Below are 21,494 nucleotides of genomic sequence, written 5' to 3'. Positions count from 1 at the left end.
CTCAGATTCAGATGTTCTGATGTCCTTTGCTTTTTTTCCCATATATTAGCCGCTTATAAAATATTCATCCGAGTTAAACCGAGACCGAGCACTGTTTTCTTTTTCTTATCGCCGAGATTCTTTCCCGGCCTCAGGAGCGTAACCGGACCCGGTCCCGGCGAGCAGGACAGGGCGTCTCTCTCTCCGCGGAGAGCCCGGGATCACATGGAATAGCAACGGCCTGTTTACTTTGAGATGACTTGTGAAATCAGCTCTCGCAGCCTTTTCGTCTTTGGCCTTGAACTGTTGTTTGAGAAAGCATATTGCTTGGTTTGGTTCTGACTTTTTTTTTCGTCTTAAATTGACCACCAGATTATTATTGCACCCTCCCCATCTCACTAGCCTAATAAACATGCCATTATCATACTTTAGCACCGATGGTTTTTGCCATGATCATCGTTACACAAAAGCAATGCAAAAAAAGAGACACAAACAGAGTAAATCTGTAACTGAAGCATACATGACATATATTGTGGTTTCTCATCTGAGATGATGCCTGTTGGGCATTCAGAACCATTTGGGCTGTGTCTTCATCCACGGTTCTGTTGATGAGGTCACTATATTGCTTTAGGGAGACACCCCAGTTCTTCCAGAAATGTGGAATCCACTGGAATATAGAGGGTGCATATTCCATTTGGACAGATGATGATGGAGTGTTCCTCCCACTGTGACACCAGCCCACACACACACAAACGCACACACAAACACACACACACACACACACACACACACACACGATTTCCCTTACAATCTAATCCAAAATAACAAACAAGCAAGCAAATAAACAAACAAACGTCTGGAAATAAACTCGAGAGTGCGGCATTGTGGACGGAGGTCCACTTGAACTCAGTGCCCGCACCCATGAGTGGAACCCAGGGCTACGAGAGCCACGGTGCCCGGGACCAGGGCGCCCACCACCGCCGCCCCCCCCGCGACCCCAAAAGGAAGTGACATGCATCCGCGACCCGATCCCACGCCGCGCTCAGGACGGCTTGCGGAAGCTGAAGATGTCCCGCGTCTTGGAGCCCCTCTTGCCCTCGGGCGGGGGCGGGGTGGCGTTGGGCCGGGGCGACGGGGGCGGCTGGGGGTCGACGGTGCCCCCGTACGGGCAGCTCTGAGAGTCCTGGTGCTCTCCGGAACATTCCACGGTCGGGATGTAGCGGCTGTCCCACATGCCCGGCCCGCACAGCTTGCACAGGTCGTGCAGGCTGCAGGGGATCCTGGGCAACAGGCGGAACTGGTACAGCAGACTGCGTGCCTGGAACAAAGGGGAAGTTGGCACCATAAATCACACATCTATGGGAAATGAATCTCGTGTACCGGGCGCGTGTGCATTTGGGAATGACTTCCCATCGTGATACTGAATGCTTGTGGGTGTTCTTCTGGTGGCAAGCAACAGTGCAGAAAAAGACAAACTGATATCCCTTTATTGTGTGTGTGTGTGTGTGTGTGTGTGTGTACCTTGCGCAGCACCAGTTCTCCGTTCATGTGCATGGACAGGTTGCTGAAGTGGAGCAGCATCTGGTCGGTGGCCAGCTGCAGCTCGGTGACGTCCTCTCCGTACAGCACGATGATGGCCACGCACAAGAACAGGTGAAAGTAGTCCGTCTGCCGGGGGCAACGGTTACCAAGGGTTACCAAAGAGAAACAAGCGCCACTGGCTGGCTTTATACCCATGAGACCAGAGTGCACTAAAGTAGCCCTGCTTCCATTCTCACACAGAAACAGCACCATGGAACATGGATACTCTGGAATCCAAATTTGTTTTATCAGAAAACTACTTAGCTAAAAAAAGGCTGTCTTTATCTGGCTTATTCATCTCAAGATGTTGTTTGTGTGTTTTGGAAATACAATATAGTAGAGTGAGTTGTATTCACAACTGATTTTGCTTTTTTAAAGTGTAAAATATGCATGTTTGTTTCCAGAATATTTACAGATGGAAATGTTATTCCTCATTAATTATGCTTAGGTGTGGGGCACACTCAGACAGAGATGATCACAAAGGTCACCTGAAAATATGCCATTTCCAATAATTGAACTACTAACTGTGTGAATGTGTGTGTGTGTGTGTGTGTGTGTGTGTGTGTGTGTGTGTGTCCACCTGGTAGTGTGCCCAGCAGGCCTCCCACATGCGCAGGGCCTCTGCGTCGGGGAACTCGCGCTTGAAGCAGAGCAGCACCCAGCGGTGGCAGAAGAGCAGCTGCAGTCCGTCCTCCCCCAGACGCAGCAGGTGCTGGTGGAACCGCGGCAGCATCAGGCGCAGCAGCTCACGCAGGTACATCTACACACACACACACGCGCGCGCACGCGCACACGCACGCACGCACGCACGCACGCACACACACACCCACACGCACACCCACACGCACACCCACACCCACAGACGTGCACACACACACGCACACACAAATGATATGCATACATTATACATGTGTGCCTGTTTTCTTGTCATTATAAGCATATTAACCCACACATTGTAAATGCATACATGTATTTCCATATATATATATCATTATTATAAATATATTATGGATCTGCTATCTCTTTTCGAGTCCTACACGTGCAAGTCTCTGTCGTGTGTCTCCTGCATCATGTGCTGTGAATGTGTTGAGTGTGCAGTACAGACTCCGAGTCTGCTGTATCTGCTCCAGGTCTGCGGTGCAGATGCCTGTAGGTCTGTCCAAAAAACGGAAGGCAGCTGCCAACGAGTCACTAATAGTAGCAGGTATTCAGCAAAAATTAAAATATAGCAAAATTGTATTCAAATATTTGATTGTGTGCATTTGGTGGCAGTAAGGCAAGAAGGCATGTCCCAGACACACACACAGACACAGACACAGACACAGACACAGACACAGACACACACACACACCACCCTCACCAGCTGTCTCTCCATGTCCTCGTCGCGGGGCGAGCTGATGAAGATGGTGTTCTCCATCAGGCCCACGAAGCACCAGAACGTATCGCTCTCGTCCTGCACCTCGGACAGCAGCGGGGCCACCAGGTCGGACATGCCCTGGCAGTAGCCCATCTCGGGGTTGAACACGGCGTAGTTGAGCAGGATGCGCCTGCGGGCACACACAGGGGCAGAAGATGGCATGAGGTTCACCACCAGGGGGATTCATTCAGGAGAGAATGAGACGAAACTTATTGGCACACTGAATAGGTCTTGTTTTCATACAAACTGTGTACCTTTATTCAGTAAGTCACTGAATAAAGTAAGTCACTGAATAAAGTGAATAAAGTAAGTCACTGAATAAAGTGACTAAATATGAGGCTAACCTCAGTTTAGATTCAGTTTAGTTCAGTTTTATTAAGCTAGGTAGCCTGGATAATGGTGTTCAGATAGAAAAAGATAGATAAAACCTTCTTCTAAAACCGCCTTCTAACTGAGGTTAATACATTGATTCTGCAAAATCTCTTCAGCTATCTCTTCGGCTAATACACAGAGACGGGCTATACATGGAAATGTATTTCCTTTACTCATTCTTCTTTATGATTATAGCACAATCGGATTGTGATTCTTTCCACTTTGGGCACTGGGTTACCACAGGTCTGGTTTTCTTTAATAGGGCTCGGGATCGTGACGTGAAAACTTCGCGGGCAGCCATATTGGCAGCCTCACTCCTTAGTTTACTATGGATTACTATGGATTTACTCCCGCCTGTTAGTGTGTTCCTGTTACTTAATGTTTGCCTTCTTGGTCGTATGTTGCTGTGTAGTGGGGTGTAACAGCGCAACCCACGATCGCAAGAGGAAAATAATCGCTAATACTATCAATTTTCTGCTTCTTGTCTTCTGCATCTGAATGAATGGATTATTACGTTCGGTGCGCTACCAACATGGCGGCAATATTCCTAGAACGCAACGCGTGTGCCCAAGCCCTATTAGCATTAAAACTGTCCTGTGGTTTATACACAATGCGGCTAAGACACATGACATTACTCAATAAGGCAGTGATGTGAGAATGACATCAACTCCAAAGACAGAGGGAGGGATGGTAAGGGAAGGAGAAGATAGAAGGTGAAGAGGTATTAAAGTGAACCATAAAAGAGAGATGAGATCCCAAAAGGAGAGACAAGAGGGTCGCTGGAACTCTGACCTCATGATCTCCACGTTCGGGTTGTTCTCTCCCCTGAAGTAGGCGTTGCTCCGGTCAGTGCGGACCACGTCCTTGTCCACAGTGAACTGGACCTTCCTCCAGAACTCACTGTGCTCCTCTGGACTCATGCACAGTCTGGACAAGAGGAGGGACACAGAGAGAGGGAGTGAGTAGAGGTCAAGAGATTACTGAACTGTTTTAATTAATATAGAAAGGATTGAAAGATACCAAGGCACTCATCTAGTAGAAATGTTAAAAAGCCTTTATTCTACTTGGCAATTCATTGATTAAAAACGAGTACGTTTTTAATCAATGAATTGCCAAGTAGAATAAAGGCTTGGACACTTATTAAGCCTTTGACCAAAGAGCACCATCTAGCACCACATTTTCCAGGTAGCACTCCAGCTCAACAATCTTTCTTAATATAGAAAGGAAATGGTAAAACAGATAAATGTTAGAGACTGGATATCATCCTATAGAGGAGGCGAAATGCGCTGAAGAACACGTGTGAGATGAAAACGGAGGGAAACTCCTCCACAGACCCCAGATCAGGTGCAGCGCTCCGGTCCTCGCTGGAGGAGCAAGAGTTCTCCTGGCACAGGTGGGATTTAATTAACACTGTTTGTTTTTCCACGAGGGCAGCCGGGAGCCAGCCGCATGGCGCCTGATGCAACTCTGCGCAACAGTTTCCGAGCGCCAGTGTTTGTGTGAGCGTTCCCAACAGTCTGCTCCCCACACCATCCCCCCCCACCACCACTCTCTCTCTCCCGGGACAACGCCACCCCCCACCCCCCCACCCACACACACACCCCCCTGGCCCCCTGTGGTCCCCGGCACCGGTCTGCGGCCCACTTTAGCCCCTGCCTGGACCACACAGAGTCCAGCCCCTGTCGGCCTGACGGCCCCCCTGCACAAACACCGCCTGGGTGTGAAATAACAGCGGCTGACGCACGCGTCTCAGAGGCGGCCTCCCTCCGCGGACCGCGTCCGTACGCACGGACGCAGACACGCGACGCGAAAAAAGGCCTGACACGCGTCTGTGATCTGTTTGTCAGTGCGGGAGGGGGGCGTTTCTGTTTATAGACAATTGCCGTGCGCCCCGCGCAGACACCGAAGTGTTTATCGCGGGAGATGCGCCGAGCTGTCTGGTGCCGAGGAGGGACCGAGACGTCCTCGAGGTGTGACAAACAAATGGGAATTGTGGTCCTTGGTGACAAAGCCCAAGAGAATTGTGCTGACAAGAACGGTCATTTTTCCCTGGCTGGGCACGAACGTCTTTCATTAATAATACCGTCGTGTCGCATTCGGATACTCGCGACGCGCTTGAGGAGATACCTAATTTCAGTCCGACCACAAAACAAATCCGTGTGTAGGATGAGCACCTGCTTTTACAGTCACAGCATGCTTCATTATCTGATGGCAACATGCCCTGCCTGACGTGATTGGGCTTGGCACTCTCCTTTTCCACTGGGTTCCACAGCACTTATCTCTGCACACTATTCTCTGCTGATCGCTAATCTTCTAGCGTTCTAAAGCCGTGGCGTGGCCACATCAGCCAACTGAGAACTCCACGTAAATAATGGTCACGTAAATAACCCCGCCACGCCTCAACATATACACGCTAAGACGGCGCAATAAAATTCTTCATGCCTTCCTGTGAGTTTTGAATAGGCAGCACTGGTTCAGCTAAACCAGCCACTCTGAGGAGACTTCAGCATCGGATCATCCAGAATTAAAGCTGACCGAGAGTCTAGCTGATGTCCTCCTTTCTGGTCATTATTATAATCACATGGTGTCCTCTCTCCTACCCTTGCTATGGTCGCATATTCATTTCCATCTGTAATACAGCACTTGTTTTTTGTTTTTCCAGCCTGCCCTGCTTACACCAGTCCTCTAAAGGTTGTTTATCATGTGGTGTGTGACCTTTTAACTAAATTGATGCCATCATAAAAAATTACAAAAGGCCATTTTAAACCAGCAGTCTTACTAATAATAGACTTATACCTTACACTTATACCATTGTTATTGACTTAAATATCAAGACCTTGTTCTCTGAATGTTGTTCAAAATCTTTCACATTTCAAGCCCAGTCACTCCCTAACATGCCATAGGTCAGATGTCTGATTTCACATCCCCATTTCAATTCCCTTTACTTTCTCAAACATACTGTACATACACAACACACACATACACATTCAAGAAACCTCCATCTACTCTGTATCTCACAATAGTTGGCTACCTATTGCCTATTAACACCCCCCTCCCCCACCACCACTGAAAATAAGAATGCACACACAGACACACAGACACACAGACACACAGACACACAGACACACAGACACACAGACACACAGACACACAGACACACACACACACACACACACACACACACACACACCTGCGCTGCTGGATCTCCTGGTACTCTGTCCTCTTCTGCAGCCTCCAGGCCTCGCGCTCCTCAGAGGTGGAGTCCCAGCTGTAGTAGCGCAGCAGGAAGGGCCACACCTCGCCCCGGATGGACGGGTCAATCCCGCCAAAGAAGATCGCCTGAGGACACACACGGATACATTCATTCGATATCCTTTACATCCACTCAGTAGATTAATGCTCATGTCCGGACAGCAGCCAGTGGCTATGATCTGCCATAACCTTGCTGTTGTGAACACGTCGCTCTATCTGTTGTGGTGCAGGGACAGTCATAAGTCAACATAAGGTCATGGGTGGGTGCTAAGGCATTTTTAAGAGCTAAGAATTTACAACAGGACATACAGAATAAGCATGACTGATGCCCCTTCAAAGAATTCTGCACACAGACAACTTCATTATAATCTATAAATTTGCAGTGAACAAATTTTTCTGGTTCGATTTCAGCTGCTCCCATGATTTCATGAATATCTAAAAGCACCGAAAGCCACACAATCATAACATGGAGGGGGATTTCAGTGTGGCGGCCTGCTTTGGGGAGGTTTATTTTCCACCGCCGCTGGGCTCATCTGGGTCGTGTTGACCTTTTCTGCAGCATGATGTTCACAGCAGGGGTGTTCCCGCACAGAGCCATGCTGGTGGTTTCAACCACGCCTGCCTGCTTGCCTGCCTTTCACACCTCCCTAGCTGCTGTGGCTCATCTGAATGCAAAAAAACAGCTCCTTAGCTTCACACCTGTCCCGAGAACACACACACAAACACACACACAAACACACGCACGCACGCACACACAGTCTGAGGATAAGATTCACTTTTAATCTGCCAGGACTGAATTTAGCACTGAATTTCGAGTTTCAGTTTACTGCAAGCATGCCATGCTATTTTGAGTGTGTGTGTGTGTGTGTGTGTGTGTGTGTGTGTGTGTGTGTGTGTGTGTGTGTGTGTGTGTGTGTGTGCGTGTGTGTGCAGGCTCAATTATTATTGTTTTGCAGCCGCAATTTCACATCCTCCCTCATCACATTTTCACTCTTTTTTTTCCTCCTCTCGACTCATAACAGTCCTGGTACTGCTAGATCTTAGTTTTGACACAGTTGATCATAAAATACTGCTTGACAATTTAGAAAACTGTGTCGGACTCTCCAGTGTCCAGCAATAATTCAAATCCTTCGCAGAAGACAGGGATTACTTTGTTTCTATCCGCACCTATGTATCAGAGAAAAACACCATGCCATTAGGCCCTAATGGCATGGTGTTTAGGGGTTCCACAGGGATCTATTCTTGGGCCCCTTCTGTTTAACCTGTACATGCTCCCCTCTTGGTCAAATCTTTCAAGAGTACAAAGTGGCTTATCATGCAGATGACACCCAGATCTACCTTGCTCTTTTACCAGATGATGAGTCCCACTGAGTAATTGTATCTATGTGAAGAAGGGAAAGACTGGATGCAACTTTATTTAATTGTAAGAAATTAAAGTCTGAGATAGTTCTGTTTGAGAGGGACAAAGAGGGAGAATTGAAACTCAGTGCCTAGAGACTAGAGAACTTCAAACTAGAACCTGTGTCAAAAAGCTTGGTGTAATAATGGATGGAGATTTTAGTTTCAAAACAATAACTAAATCAACATTTTTACACCTTACAAATATAGCCAAGATCAGACATTTCGTGTCTAAGCAGGATTTAGAGAAACTCATCCATGTTTCATATCCTGCAGTCATGATTATTGCCAGGGGCAAATGGTAATTTTCAGAAATGAGTGGCAAGCAACAAAAACATGACACATCACAGATTCGCCCTCACTGAGCTGCTTGTTTTAAAATGAAATTAGAAACACTATTCTTTTCAACTATCTCGGACTAATCTGTTGACTTTTGTTTTTTGGAGTTAAAGTGAGTTTTTATTTGTATAAACTTTTTATTTAATGTAATGTTTTATACAGATATTATACACAAAATGATATGTAGAATTTTGTTTTTGTAATGCTGTTTATATTGTTTTATATATATATATATATATATATATATATTATATTTACTCATCTTGTGTAATAACACGTAAAGCACACTGAATGGCCATTGTGTATGATACCTGTAATGCGCCATATACAGTAATACATTTACTTTTACATTTACTATATCTCTCCTCCACCTCCAGCCTTGTCATTCCTGTGTGAGGTGTGGAGGCTGTAGCCTGCTCCGCTCCTCGTGCTCCTCGTGCTCCTCGCGCTCCTCACCTTGCGGAGCTTGTACTCCTCCTCCAGCTGGCCGCTGTGGTTGAGGTGGCGCAGCCAGGAGGCCACGTCCAGCCGCCGGTACAGGCGCTCCTCCGGGTGGGTCTCGGCCGAGGGCAGCGTGGGCCTGCGGATGGAGAACTGCATGCACGACTTCTCGTCTGACACCTGACAGAGAGAGAGAGAGATAGAGATAGAGATAGAGAAAAGAAAGACAGATAGAGAGAGAGAGAGAGAGATGGAGAGAGAGAGAGAGATAGAGATAGAGATAGAGAAAAGAAAGACAGATAGAGAGAGAGAGAGAGAGAGATGGAGAGAGAGAGAGATATCACTGGAGGGGAAGCCCAGGGGACTAGAGAAACTACAGAAAAAAACTTGCAGTAAACCGCCGTCCCAACTTCCATTTACACAATGCATTCACACTGATGACTCCGTAAGACATGAGGAGAGATGTAAATAGAGTTATTTTTTGTAAGTGTTTTTTTTGTGAAATAATGTGTGTGTGTGTACGGAGTGCTACTGTGAAGTTCTATTCCTAGTTAAATGTCTCACTGTAATGAAACCCTTCTTACAAATGATCTACTCCATTTACATCCTGAGTAAAGGTAAGGACAGCATCCATAGTCTGAGCCAACAGAGGGCGCTGTAACAATACCCTGTGCTTGAATGACAATGCCAGGGTAATCATTCCAGAGCAACATACAAGGTCAGCCAACCAACCCTATGGCCCATATTATTGCCTGTAAAACACAGTTTGTGTTGGCAACTCCTACTGTACCTGGTCTTTGAGCTGGGTTTCCCGACAGCACTTCCACTGCCCGAAGACCTCGGCCAGCTTGTCCAGGCCAGCATGGTGGAAGTGCAGGATCTTGTACTGACTCTCCCGACTGGCGATGACCAGCTGACCACTGGTGCAGGCCTCGTCGCTGGAAAACACACACGCACACCAGACAGGCCCTCAGTACAACACACAACCTCTCCAGGAGGCACTTTAGGATATGCGGTCAGTGCTTGCAATCTAGCTGCTTATCTTTTTGACTAAAATAACTGACTAAATATCCCTCCATATGCTACAGAATTGAAAGTGACGTGAAAGAGAATAACTTTAACCTAGCTATGATCTCAATACTACAGTGAATCTTTATTCGACTTAAAAAATCAATTCTACAGAATGTTCTCCATACATCTGTGAGGAACAGTGGGTACAGAGAATGTACAGTATCTGGGCCCGGCCGTTGTGGTTCCTGACCTGAAGAAGAGTCGCAGGGACCTCATGTGGCCCAGGTCCACCCGAAACACCCCACACAACTGCTCCAGGGCCAGAACCTTCTGGTGCTCCTCCCACCGCACCCCCTGCGACTGGCTGCTCTCGGACGGCGCGTGGCTGTCCAGGCTGGAGGCCGAGCTGGCCGAGTGGGTCATGGACTCATCACACATCTCCCTGGAACGACAAGAGGACAGCGATGCAGAACAGAGTGAAGAAACAGAAAGAATGGGATCCACATACAATCCAACATATACACACACACAAAAGTAAAAGGTATCTCTAACAGCTCCTTTTATCCAGAGTGCTTCGGGTCAGATACTTATTAGGTAAACACATGCTGCTCCATCATCACCCCCTGTACAATAGTAGTTGTACACACATCCAACACTCATCCGACTGACCAATATCAACCATATGAACCAATCATACTTTCAGTGCACTGTGCCCGAGGAATGAAACAGGCACACACAATGTGCTGCCCACTCTTAGTGGTACCAGTGAACTGAATTCATTTGAATATTTTGTCTGAACTGAACGTAATGGAAACCCCGATGTTCCAGTGCACTGCTACAGTATGTTCACCATGACCCTGATTACTCCACGCCTTCAGAACACGGTGGGTGGGGTGGGGGAGAGGCTGAGTAGCACACACAAAAAGAGCACAGAGTGTAAATAAATATCCACAACAATATGCATGTGATATTTTCCGTTAGTTCAACAGTTCAGGAGGCATTAAACAAAATAAAAGAAGGAATATTATTTTTCATTTTGTACAGTATTCTATAAGCTGGACGCTTTACTGGCATCGTTACGTTCTTGGTTGTGAAAATGTGAAAATGTGAAAGGCTCGGTTATCTTCAGTGTGAAATCCTGGAAAGCATAGCTGCGCCGCTGTGCAATGATGCTGCTATGGAAAGACCTATGAGTTTTTGCTTCTTAGGGAATGTAAGCTATAATGTCTGTGATTCTAGGCTTCCTCAGCCAAAGTAAAAGGTCGGTCAGTCACCTACTGTACAGTGTATATAACCAGCAGCACAGAACTCCCCACTGCCCTGGCAAGTTCCAATAGCGTAGTAAACTAATATGGAACCCAGGAGGTGTCACTGCAAGAGGGTGACAGTGGGGGCAGTGGAGAGAGTGAAAGGAAGCCAGTGGGAGGGAGAGATGAGGTGGGGTCGGGAATTGACCCATGTCAGACTCAAACCTGGCTCCCCGTGGGCATGTTTCAGCAAAGTGCACATTCATTTTTTTTGAGCAAATACTGAGCTCTTTCGTCTCCAAAGAGAGAGCACGTATTGCTCTTATGGTGTAGACAACGCAACCCTCCCCTCTCCTCTCCACTCCTTTCCTCTCGCTCTCTCAGTGCTGAGTAATAGGCTGTCCAGGGGCATATTCTCATATCACAAGTGCCACAGGGGACACTACCTCACTCTTTCAGAAGATTTCCATTGAAACTCTTTGCAACAGAGACTATGACTGGAAAGGGGGGTGTCCTCAGTAATGTATGACACAATTATTTATTTATCAAATGCATTTCCAGCTATTTATCTGAAGACTGAATCATCTGAATCCCTAAAACATATGAGCCTGATTTTATTACAAATTTGAACCAGACTGTTTTATTTTCTCGTTGCAAATCAAGTTTTGAATTGCATGCCAAGAGCGTGAAAGCTGTGCCAAAGACTTTTCCAGTAAAAAGGCCAAAGAGCACTGGTGTTTAAGTTCTCTTGAAATACACCCGGCTTATCCAAATGACTTTGCCCGTACACTGCGTCCAATAAAAGTGAGTCACTAATTACAGCAATAATATCGCTTCAATATTTGAATAAGCCGTGAGGTTGGAAGAGGGGAAAAAGGACTATAAGATGAGACTGGTTTCTTCAACCTTCATGACCTCTTCACCTTATTTATGTTGTCACTTTCTAACTCACTGTGTCTTTCAGACATGCATAATGCGTGTCTGAGCACCCCCCACACACACACACACACACACACACACACACACACACACACACACACACACACACACACACACACACACACACACACACACACACACACACACACACACACACACACACACACACACACACACACACACACACACACAAGGTTTATTCAAAGTGACATGCCAACAATTCTGACCTCTCATGTTGTCAATTAAACATTAGCAACGTCTCAGATGTGTTTGGCTACCCGCCGGACATCTTTTGCTTCCCCAAACTCACTCTAACTCTGAGAGCGGCCATTCCACAAAAGCCACAAACATCTGGCCATCAAAGACAATACAAAAGAAACAAAAATAACAAGAAAAGAAAATGATTAAACAATGAGACACATGAAGAAAGGTTGCGAAATGGAAGACTGGATAACTATGTCTCAAAGAACGTTGAAGTCATTATGAATGAAATGAGACATTAGGAGGAAGGATGGCTCTGTGGAGGTTCTGGAAACAGGTTGAGAATTCGGCTCCAACTGCTCCACCCAAACACCCTTTGGCTGCACTTGCGTCGGCTACAGAACCTGACAATGTGCAAATCACTGCAGTTCAGTTCCCAGACTACGGGCCCCAAAGCTCAGCGGTCTAAAGTTTACAGCTAAGTAGTGGAGGGGATTTTGTTGGAGAAGGATAAAAAAAAAAGTGCCCAGATGTAACAAGAGAGAGGGAGACTGGATAGGACATTAATCTTTAGGAGGGCTGCCAACAGGGACGCCGAAAACCTTTCAGAACGCATTTTCCTCTCAGCCTCTACTCAGCACTGAGCTCTCATTAGCTCTGTTTTTCAACTCCCTCTTGTGGCAGAATGCTGACATTACATATAAAACAATAACCTGAACCATGGCCGCCCTCACCTTTACAAAACTAATCTCATTTCCTTTCCTTTCCACAACGATGTATATGTAAATGTTTCATTTCTCTAAAAGACTGTTTCCATGAGAATATTATGCTAAAAATATGTAGGGATTTTTCAAGGTGTGTGGTACATTCATGTGTGTGGGGGATTCAGCCAGGAGAAAAGTCTACACTGGGAACAAGAACTCTGCTATTGCAAAGACTTGTGACACAAATGATATGGCCCAACTCTCATTTGGCTCATCAATCCAGACTAAATCACACTGACCATCAATTAGGCATGTTTAAATAATACATACACATTGTTATTTAACAGGCTTTCAAACAGACTTAATTGGCCAATAACAGACCAGCGCAAATGATCCTCTGATTAGTTTCATGTGTGACAGTTCTGCTATCAGAAATGAGCGAGAACTGATTTACTAAGTGGTGGTTTTGTAATGTCTAATGTGAGGGTGCAGCCAGCAATGTGAGGTGCAGAAGAAAAGTGAGGATGCAGCCAGCACATTTCATCAGTACGCATACAGAAATACACAGCAGAATGATGACTTGCCGAAAATCCCTTCACACACAATGAATCATTCATATACGGTTTCTTTCCTGGGGACATGAAGAGTGTCTTTCTTTGCAGACATGACCTTTGACCTGATACTCATGTCTGACCATGAAATTGATTCAAAATCGTCTGGTAAGGGTTCATTAGCAGCATCAACAGTGGCTCGTTAGCAGCATACCACTATCATTTACAGTCAATACCTATATGCCTGGCACTTCCTTGAAGGCCTTTTTTTGTTTTAGCGTACCGGATTCGGACCCAGTTGGGTGTTGCATCTAGTGAATGAGCATTCACATTAAGATGCTGAAGGATATATGCGAGTCAAAGTTGAACTAGATGTAACGCAGAGTGGTACAAAATATGACCACCTCCCAGTACAGCGCATTCTCTCCACAAAAAAAAGAAATCACGCATGTCAATTAGTCTTCATCCACTACTCTTGCAGTTGCAACTTTTGTGTATGCTTATGAGAGTGTGTATATGTGTGTGTTTGCTTATGTGCCTGTGTGTCTCTCCACTTTCACTTTTGAATGGAAACACTTCAACAAACTTGACACACATGCGGTCTGAACGCCCCCTTAGGCCAACTTCAGACTGCCTGCATGGCGTGAACGTGGCGTGTCTGTTGTGTGTCAGTAGCGTGGCGGCTGCGTGTTGTTTTCTAGGTCTTTCCACACCAGAAACTGGAAACAGGAACTGTCCCTCTGCCCATTAAACATCTCTTCACGGTCTCTTTTGAATGAGAACGCTTCCAACACGCTTGCGCGTTGTGTGGAAAATAGGCGTCGGCTCCATTTCTAGGATGCACGCGTTGTCGCCGCCCCTGAGACGTGCATGTCACGCTGGCAGTGTGCAACCTCCATTATGGGAGCAGGAATAAAATCAAGTCAATAGTTTCTTCTGATCTCAAGATGAGATATTTCAATGCAGAATCTGGTGTTTAACCTATGTTAGGTAGCTACAGGCAGATAGACCTTTGAGAAAATAATCTATCACGAATGCTGGCACGCATTTCCATCGATACAGTTTTTCAGCCTGAGCTTTCAGCTGCTGCAACTACTCCATCAAGTATTTCCTATGCAGCAGGAGAAATTGTTGGCTTTGTTATAAAAAAAAATGAAAAAGGACAATAAAACTAAAGTAGCTTGTATGGCCCCTGCATGTAACGGTAGGCAATTTTGTTTTTACTGGTAAACAAAATAGCTTTCAGTCGTTCTGCAGATGGGGATGCATTTCATGATCATAGGTCTTCTGTGCTCAACCCATGCTTCGCTAGTGCGGCGGTTATAGTAACTAGCAGTTTGAATACTTAAACAAAGACATACTTTGAGTAAGAAACATCAATCGATGTCATTGGAGTCGCTAAAGGTAACCAAGATATTTTTGAATCATGTGAATGTGCTTCATCTAGCCTTTGCTTTCTTTGCCAACATTTTTGGTTACTTTTGCAAAGGGAAAGGAGGTTGGCAAAATGTAACAGCATATACTGCCCCCAATCTGCTTGAAGTTGGCAGAAATCATTTTGCACACATTTGACTTGGCACAGTCCTAATTTGACACAGAGAGGAGCTATGTTTTTGGACCCTGACCCATTCCACTGCCCCGACTCACCTGCCCTCGCTGTCCAGGAACACCGGCCCGCTGCTCTCCCCGAGCGCCTCGCTGACGGGCGACAGGCAGAAGGGCGAGGAGAAGGTGTCCGAGTCGGAGCCCAGCGTGCTGTCGCGGCTCACCTCGTCCGCCGAGAGCTCGCAAGAGCCCTCGTCCCCCTCCTCGTGCCCCCCCTGCAACTGCCCTTGCCCCTGCTGCTGGTGGTTGTTCTGCGAGGGGGCCAGCAGGGCAGGTTCCGCCTCCCGGGCCTCGGCCTCGTCCTCCTCCTCTTCCTCGGGGGCCGGCTGGGGTCTCTGGGGTCGGCGCGGGCGGCGGCGGGGGTGCCGGCGCACGGGGGAGCTCTCGGGGGTTATGTAGCGCAGCGCCTCCTCGTCCTGCCGCTGGATGCGCGAGTTGGGCACCCAGGTCAGGATGAGCGTGGAGCCCAGGGCCTCGTCCTTCTCCATGTGCACACACAGGTAGCCTGGGGACGAGAGGTTCAGAACACCAAACCAATCTAGTAGTGTAACGCACCTGCATCATATCGGTCAAGTCCCAGAGATTTTAAATGACTCAAACCATGAAACTAGAAGCTAGAAGTACATCACTGATCCAGCCTTCAGAATTGCACTACTCAAACAGTTAAACAGTTTTATACACTTTGACAGCATCAACTAGATCTCCATATTGTTTCTTTAAATCTGATGACACCATCCACTGTTACCATCCTATCCAAACAGATACAATTGCTACTTAGACAGTTTTGCATCACTGCATCACATACTACACATGACCACATGTCTACAATTTCCACAACCTCAAGCTACAGTCATTAGTTACAGTCATAACAAACAGACCCAACATTAGAAGGCATGCCACCTTTGGACTCTACTACCCCTGCAATGAGCATGACCGGACCGAATGCGGTCATATGACACAGATGCCATCTCATGACTGAGTGAAGGCGTCAGTATAAACCTACCCCATATAACACTGTGAACACGAGAGCAAATGTATTAAAAAAAACATTGGAATAGAGGTGGAAGAAAATAAACGATGCAGTGTAGTATTGTGAAATGTTTTTGTTGCCATGGGATATTTGTGGCACCAAGCATATTTATCTCACATCACTATTTCACTATTTTATTTTGGTCCATGTGTAATCTGATAACATTACTTCGGAAGTCAACGATATGGCGCAACAGCTAGTTCAGTAGAGTCACAGTGAAATGTATTGCGCAAAGATGGCTGCAAAGACTAGGGCTTAGAACCAGAGGGGTGTAAGTGACATTTCAGCAGCTTAACAGGGGGGCCAAAACAACACCAATTGGCTCAGTGTGTGCAGTGTTAAGTCCTTTGGCTTTCGACTATCAACTCTAAAATGACTTAATTATTTTGTCCTTCAACTGATCAAGAGCTTTAATTTGATCCACAAGTCTCAATTTCACCAAAAAAGTCACTTGTACCCCCTGATTCTCACCCCCATCATATTATATAACAGAAACAAAATCGCAATACTCACTGCATTACAAAACATAAAGAATCAAAATCATATCATGGCTCAAGTATACTGCAAATAATATAATATAGTCACCTCTCTGACAAATTCCCAACCCTACTTTGAAATATTATTTGCACAGAGGACATCAACCGGTTTGACCTGACAGTACAGTATGCCTCAATTGTCCTTATTTCTGAAACACCATTTTGACATACAGTGTATCTACAACAAGGACCTACGTCATCTCAAGTATCTTCCTTATTTGTCACTTTCACCCAAGCCAGAGAGGGCACAGGGACCCATCTGAGGCTCATGAAAGTGGGGCACACTGTTCTGAAGTGCCAGGTGAGAGTAGCTGTGTGTGTGTGCGTGTGTGTGTGTGTGTGTGTGTGTGTGTGTGTGTGGGGGGTGCAGAGGGGGGTACCTGGGTGGTGCTCCGGTAGGCCGGGCAGGGGCTCTGCTGGGTGCACACACACATTGTTCTTGGAGAAGATGATCTCTCCGTCCAGGGCTCCGCGCGTCCCCGCCGAGTTGAAGGTCAGGAGGTCCGAGGCTTTAGTGGAAGCACGGCGCAGGAGTCGACCGAATGACATGTCCTCCAGCAAGGGGACGCTCCTCCCATCCTCTGAGGGGGAAGGAAGAGACAAAGAGAGTGAGTGAGAAAAGGAAGGGGAAAAAGAGAGAGAGAAAGAAGAGGAACGTGCAGAGAGGGGGACAAAGCAAGAAAGGGACATAGGGAATAATAATAATTGTAACACTGCCCAGCGACAAATTTAGCACAAGCTTGTTATCACGAAATAGCTGTGCAGGCCAATAATTCTGATCAGGATGTGGTGCCGTTTAGGATAAACAAGACCAATTCATGTACTTGATCACCTTACAGAGATGAATGCCTGTATACCAAGTCTACAACTCTTGTGCCTATTCCAAAGAAAAAAACACAATCAGCAGCTTGAACGACTTCATCATGGAGGGACAGAGAGCCACAGAACTGAAGTACTTTGAAAGGCTGGTCCTGAGGCTCATAAAATCTCCACTTCAACCCACCCTTATCATCTCCTTCAGGAGACAGACCTGCTCCTCTTTTGGGGGAGATATGGTGGCGTGTCTAACTTCCCCCTCCTCCTTCCCCCTTGGACCTCAAATGGACTGCCAACAACACCTCTCTATTGAAGAAGATTTCATATTTGTCATACTGTATGTGTACTCTTAAATATGCAATGCATATAGTAATATAATAAAAACTATATGTAGTATCATAAAAAAATATTCTGATTCTGATCTTAAGATTCTATTTGTTGTCTCTTCATTGCATCTTTGTACATTGTACAACTGTGCAGTGACAATATTAAGGCATTCTATTCTATTCTTTCTATTAATCTTTCCTTAGGCTATTTAGAGTGCAGAAGCACATAACATTCCTCTGGATGGTAGGTCTGTCGCTACAGCACCACATGAAGACAGAAGGGCAGTAGACCAGCCGCTGAGAAGACCTTTCGTCTGAGCCAGCAAACCAAGGGACGGTCCACACCGCAACACTCCGTCCTCTGGGGCACCGGAGTCTGCTGATGCTATGCAGTAAAACCTTCCAGTGCATGTCCACTTCCATGGCCTAGCACTAGCATATACCTGTATGCTATACATGGGCATCCCCAGTGCTTCATGCAACCAGGGGGAATAAACCTAAATCAATAAATAATTAACTCAACCCATATGGATGGCTCTCTCTGAGAACTGGGAACTTCACTCAAATACACTATAGAGCATCCAACTCTGAGCAACTCACAGAAAATGTGATGATGTGGATTTGCGGGAGTAATTTGCCGTCTGTGTGCTGTTTTGAGTGTCCATCTCTACCTGCTTGCGTCAGCGTCTGGTGCCACGTGGTCAGTCCACACACACATACACGAACCCATACACACACATAGGCCTAACTCTTATCTTGCTAGTATACACATTCTATCTGTGAGTCAACCCAGGTGTGTTCCCTCCTTAAGCAAACAGTGGCAGCGAGTGCACACACACACACACATTAATGACCCATCCAGGAGCCAGAGCCTAATCTGTAAGGCTGGTGAACAGCTGTTTCCCTGGCCGGACACTGACACACACACACTTAGATATTACACACATTAGACAAGAGTCAACAGGTCTTAAAAGCTTCTGGCTTTCCTCCTGATAAGAAAAAACAAGATGATTAGGTTTCCAGGGTACATCAGGGTTGTGGTTGAGACTAGTACGTCATAGAGCTCCTTCGTAGTCCAGCTATTTGGTTCTCAAATGTACACAGCTATATCTGTGGCATCTTTACTTTAAGGTTTAAATGGACGACTGAGCTCTTGACACTGAAAAGATTATGAATAAAAACTGAGCACTTGACACTGAGAAGATTATGAATAAAAATGATCAGAACCACTCTATCTTGCCAACTACCAGCTGTGAATACAAGTGGTTGACCAAGGACTGATGGGAATGCCCAGCGCTCCCAAGAGGAACACTCTTTCACTCTAGCCGCTTTGGAATGTGGTCCACTTCCCTTTCCCCTGATAACCTCCCTGCACCATTGCAATGCCCCAACACTTCCTCCTGACACACTTGCGACAGAGAGGCTGAGTCCATTCTTCTCTTCCTCACTTGAGACAACAATAGATATATTGGCAGACAGGAGAGACAGGTTGGCTTACGAACGTGTGTGCAGTCTCATTTCAGGATGTGTTGTGGAACGTCAGGAGCACTGACGGATGGATGGCCCGTGGCAATGTTCATGGAGGGCAGAGGAGCAAAATGGCACACGTCCAGTCCACAGATTGCAAATGAGCTGGTTAGTCAGGTCAAACAGCTAGCAACATTCTCTAATGAACATGATTTCCTACAGGAAACGAAGGAAAAGGAAGCCACTGATTGTGTACAGTAGGCCAGTGCCCCCCTCATCCTAATGGGGATTCGTGTGGGATGGACTGGTTCTGCTCCAGTGTCAGCATGTGATTGCACAGTCCCCGTCCAAGTGGTACAAATAGATAGCTCTCTGCCCCTCTTTAGCCTGTCTGTCAACACTCAAAGGTTGTAGAACATGCCAACCTAACACGAGCTCATGGCAACACACTGTATGCGGACCTCAACACCCAGGGGAAGTCGAAAGGAATGGGACACGTATGATAGCCTAAGGTCTGAAGGAACCTATGACAATGTTTGATATCCCTTGAGTCACAATATATTTACCAGAGCTTATAATCTGTATAAAACACACAGGTGGTCAATACCTTTAAATAACACATTAGATATTAAAAAAAATAGTAACAAAAAAACCGATTGACCACCGACATGTCATTGGACAGGAAAATGTTGGCTGACTTGGAGGTGAGACATCACCAAACGTCTTGTCCTCTCCATCTATGAAGTGCTGACTGTCCGTAGTAGGCTAGCAACGTTATCTCGCGGTTCACGTTTAGGATATCTGCAGTTTTCCTGATGCTACATGCTAACCATGCATTGACCATTTAACTTTGGATACTTCACACAATCACTATTCAACACATCGGGTTGACCGAAAGGTGGGCTAGGTTTCACCGTGACCATCTCTCAATCCGACCATGGCAGCAACGGCTATAAAATATTTATAAATATTTTACTTATGCAAACAGCCGTTCCACCATGACTGCACATCTATTAGGCTACTACAATCCTAATTTCAAGGATTTGCAGAAGTACCACACTCAAGTATTGATATTGCATCGTATTCTATTTGACGGAATGCAACATTGTAATCGTAAAAGTTGCCCCATGCAGGACAGCAGCACAACCGAGCAGGACAAGAAGTCATACTGAAGGCTAGACAAAATAGAAGGTAGGTACGCCTCACCCTCAGCTCCGCCGAGGATTACAGTTCGAGCTGCGCTTCCATCCAGCTGGCAGTGGTCTTATGTCAGGTCGACACAGGAATAGTTTCGCTTCTTTTATTTACTGACTACTATGTTTATCCGCGCTACTCTACATGGCACGTTGTTGCTGATGGCTTATAACCCAACCCCCGAATACCGTTGCTTCCGGGGATGAAAACCCTCTTCCTTCACAGCCCTTTAATTTCACTGACTACAATTTAAGACGCAAACGATGAGCTACCTTTGAACTACAAAGCTTAGAGCATTGTCAGTGTCCAGCAATCATTCAATGTTACAATGAAGGGGAAAAGAAAAGATGTTCTTATTGACATCCTATGACGTTTTAGAGGTCAAGCTAGAGAGCTTTCGTTTGGTTGGCTGGTCCTCCGACACAGCTGGTATTTGTTAAATCGTCACCGAGCATCATCATGATCGTTATAAAAAAAACAAAATCATGACGAAGAAGAGACAGGATTAACGTAGGTCTAATGCATGAAATAATGACACCTATATTCTCTTTTTGACGGAACACTCATTAATTAATTCAGAGGAAATTCAATTTCACATTCCATCAAGTAAATACATAAATAACAGGGGGCAGTATAATCTAAAGAGTCCTACTACATTTTGTTTAGTTAATATTCTTATCAGTAGCAGCACATTTCAGTTGCACTCAGCGATAATCCATCATTATTTTCAAATCTCCTTGAAGGCTCATAACTCATTTAAGTACCATGCCAGACTAGACGTGAATTGCTCTGAAGCTAAAATGCAAGCTTCAAAGTTGAGAATGAATAGAAATGGAACTGCATACCAACACTGCTTTTATGCAACAGACACAACATGCATGGAAATTGAGAGCAAATATATGGGAAGAACACAAAGGGCAGGCTTTTATTTTGATAAGGCTGAAAAATTATACCCAACATTTGATCTGACCATCTAATATAAGACAAATGAAATAATAATAATAAAAAAAACATTTGAAACAGTTGGCAAAACATTGTAGAAACATTCTACAGAATTATTTCAGGTTCATGTATTCCCTGCAGATTGC

At 45.8% G+C, this 21,494-nt stretch overlaps 1 protein-coding gene across 1 annotated transcript; it reads right to left on the bottom strand.

The window, feature by feature from the left end:
* Positions 1-793: 793 nt before the first annotated feature.
* tbc1d16 (TBC1 domain family, member 16) lies at positions 794-20,612 on the bottom strand. Its single transcript, XM_062532139.1, has 12 exons — positions 20,419-20,612; positions 16,984-17,184; positions 15,080-15,542; positions 10,041-10,232; positions 9,570-9,717; positions 8,795-8,959; positions 6,540-6,688; positions 4,142-4,276; positions 2,921-3,107; positions 2,141-2,320; positions 1,501-1,647; positions 794-1,297 (listed from the first exon to the last, which is right to left on the bottom strand). Exons 2-12 carry the CDS (start codon positions 17,150-17,152, stop codon positions 1,022-1,024), a joined length of 2,211 nt encoding a protein of 736 aa, XP_062388123.1. The 5' UTR covers positions 17,153-17,184; positions 20,419-20,612; the 3' UTR covers positions 794-1,021.
* Between the last annotated feature and the right edge of the window lie 882 nt (positions 20,613-21,494).

Source organism: Sardina pilchardus, chromosome 3, assembly GCF_963854185.1.
Source record: "Sardina pilchardus chromosome 3, fSarPil1.1, whole genome shotgun sequence".
Classification (NCBI taxonomy): Eukaryota; Metazoa; Chordata; class Actinopteri; order Clupeiformes; family Clupeidae; genus Sardina; species Sardina pilchardus.
This window is presented reverse-complemented; position numbering and strand designations above follow the sequence as displayed.

Excerpts from the sequence above, each read along its gene's own strand:
- tbc1d16 (XM_062532139.1), bottom strand. The coding sequence starts at position 17,152 with ATGTCATTCGGTCGACTCCTGCGCCGTGCTTCCACTAAAGCCTCGGAC. Across the intron at positions 3,108-4,141 it reads CCGAACGTGGAGATCATGAG|GCGCATCCTGCTCAACTACG; the intron begins GTCAGAGTTCCA and ends GTGTGCCCGCAG. Across the intron at positions 1,648-2,140 it reads CCTGCTGGGCACACTACCAG|ACGGACTACTTTCACCTGTT; the intron begins GTGGACACACAC and ends TGCCCCCGGCAG.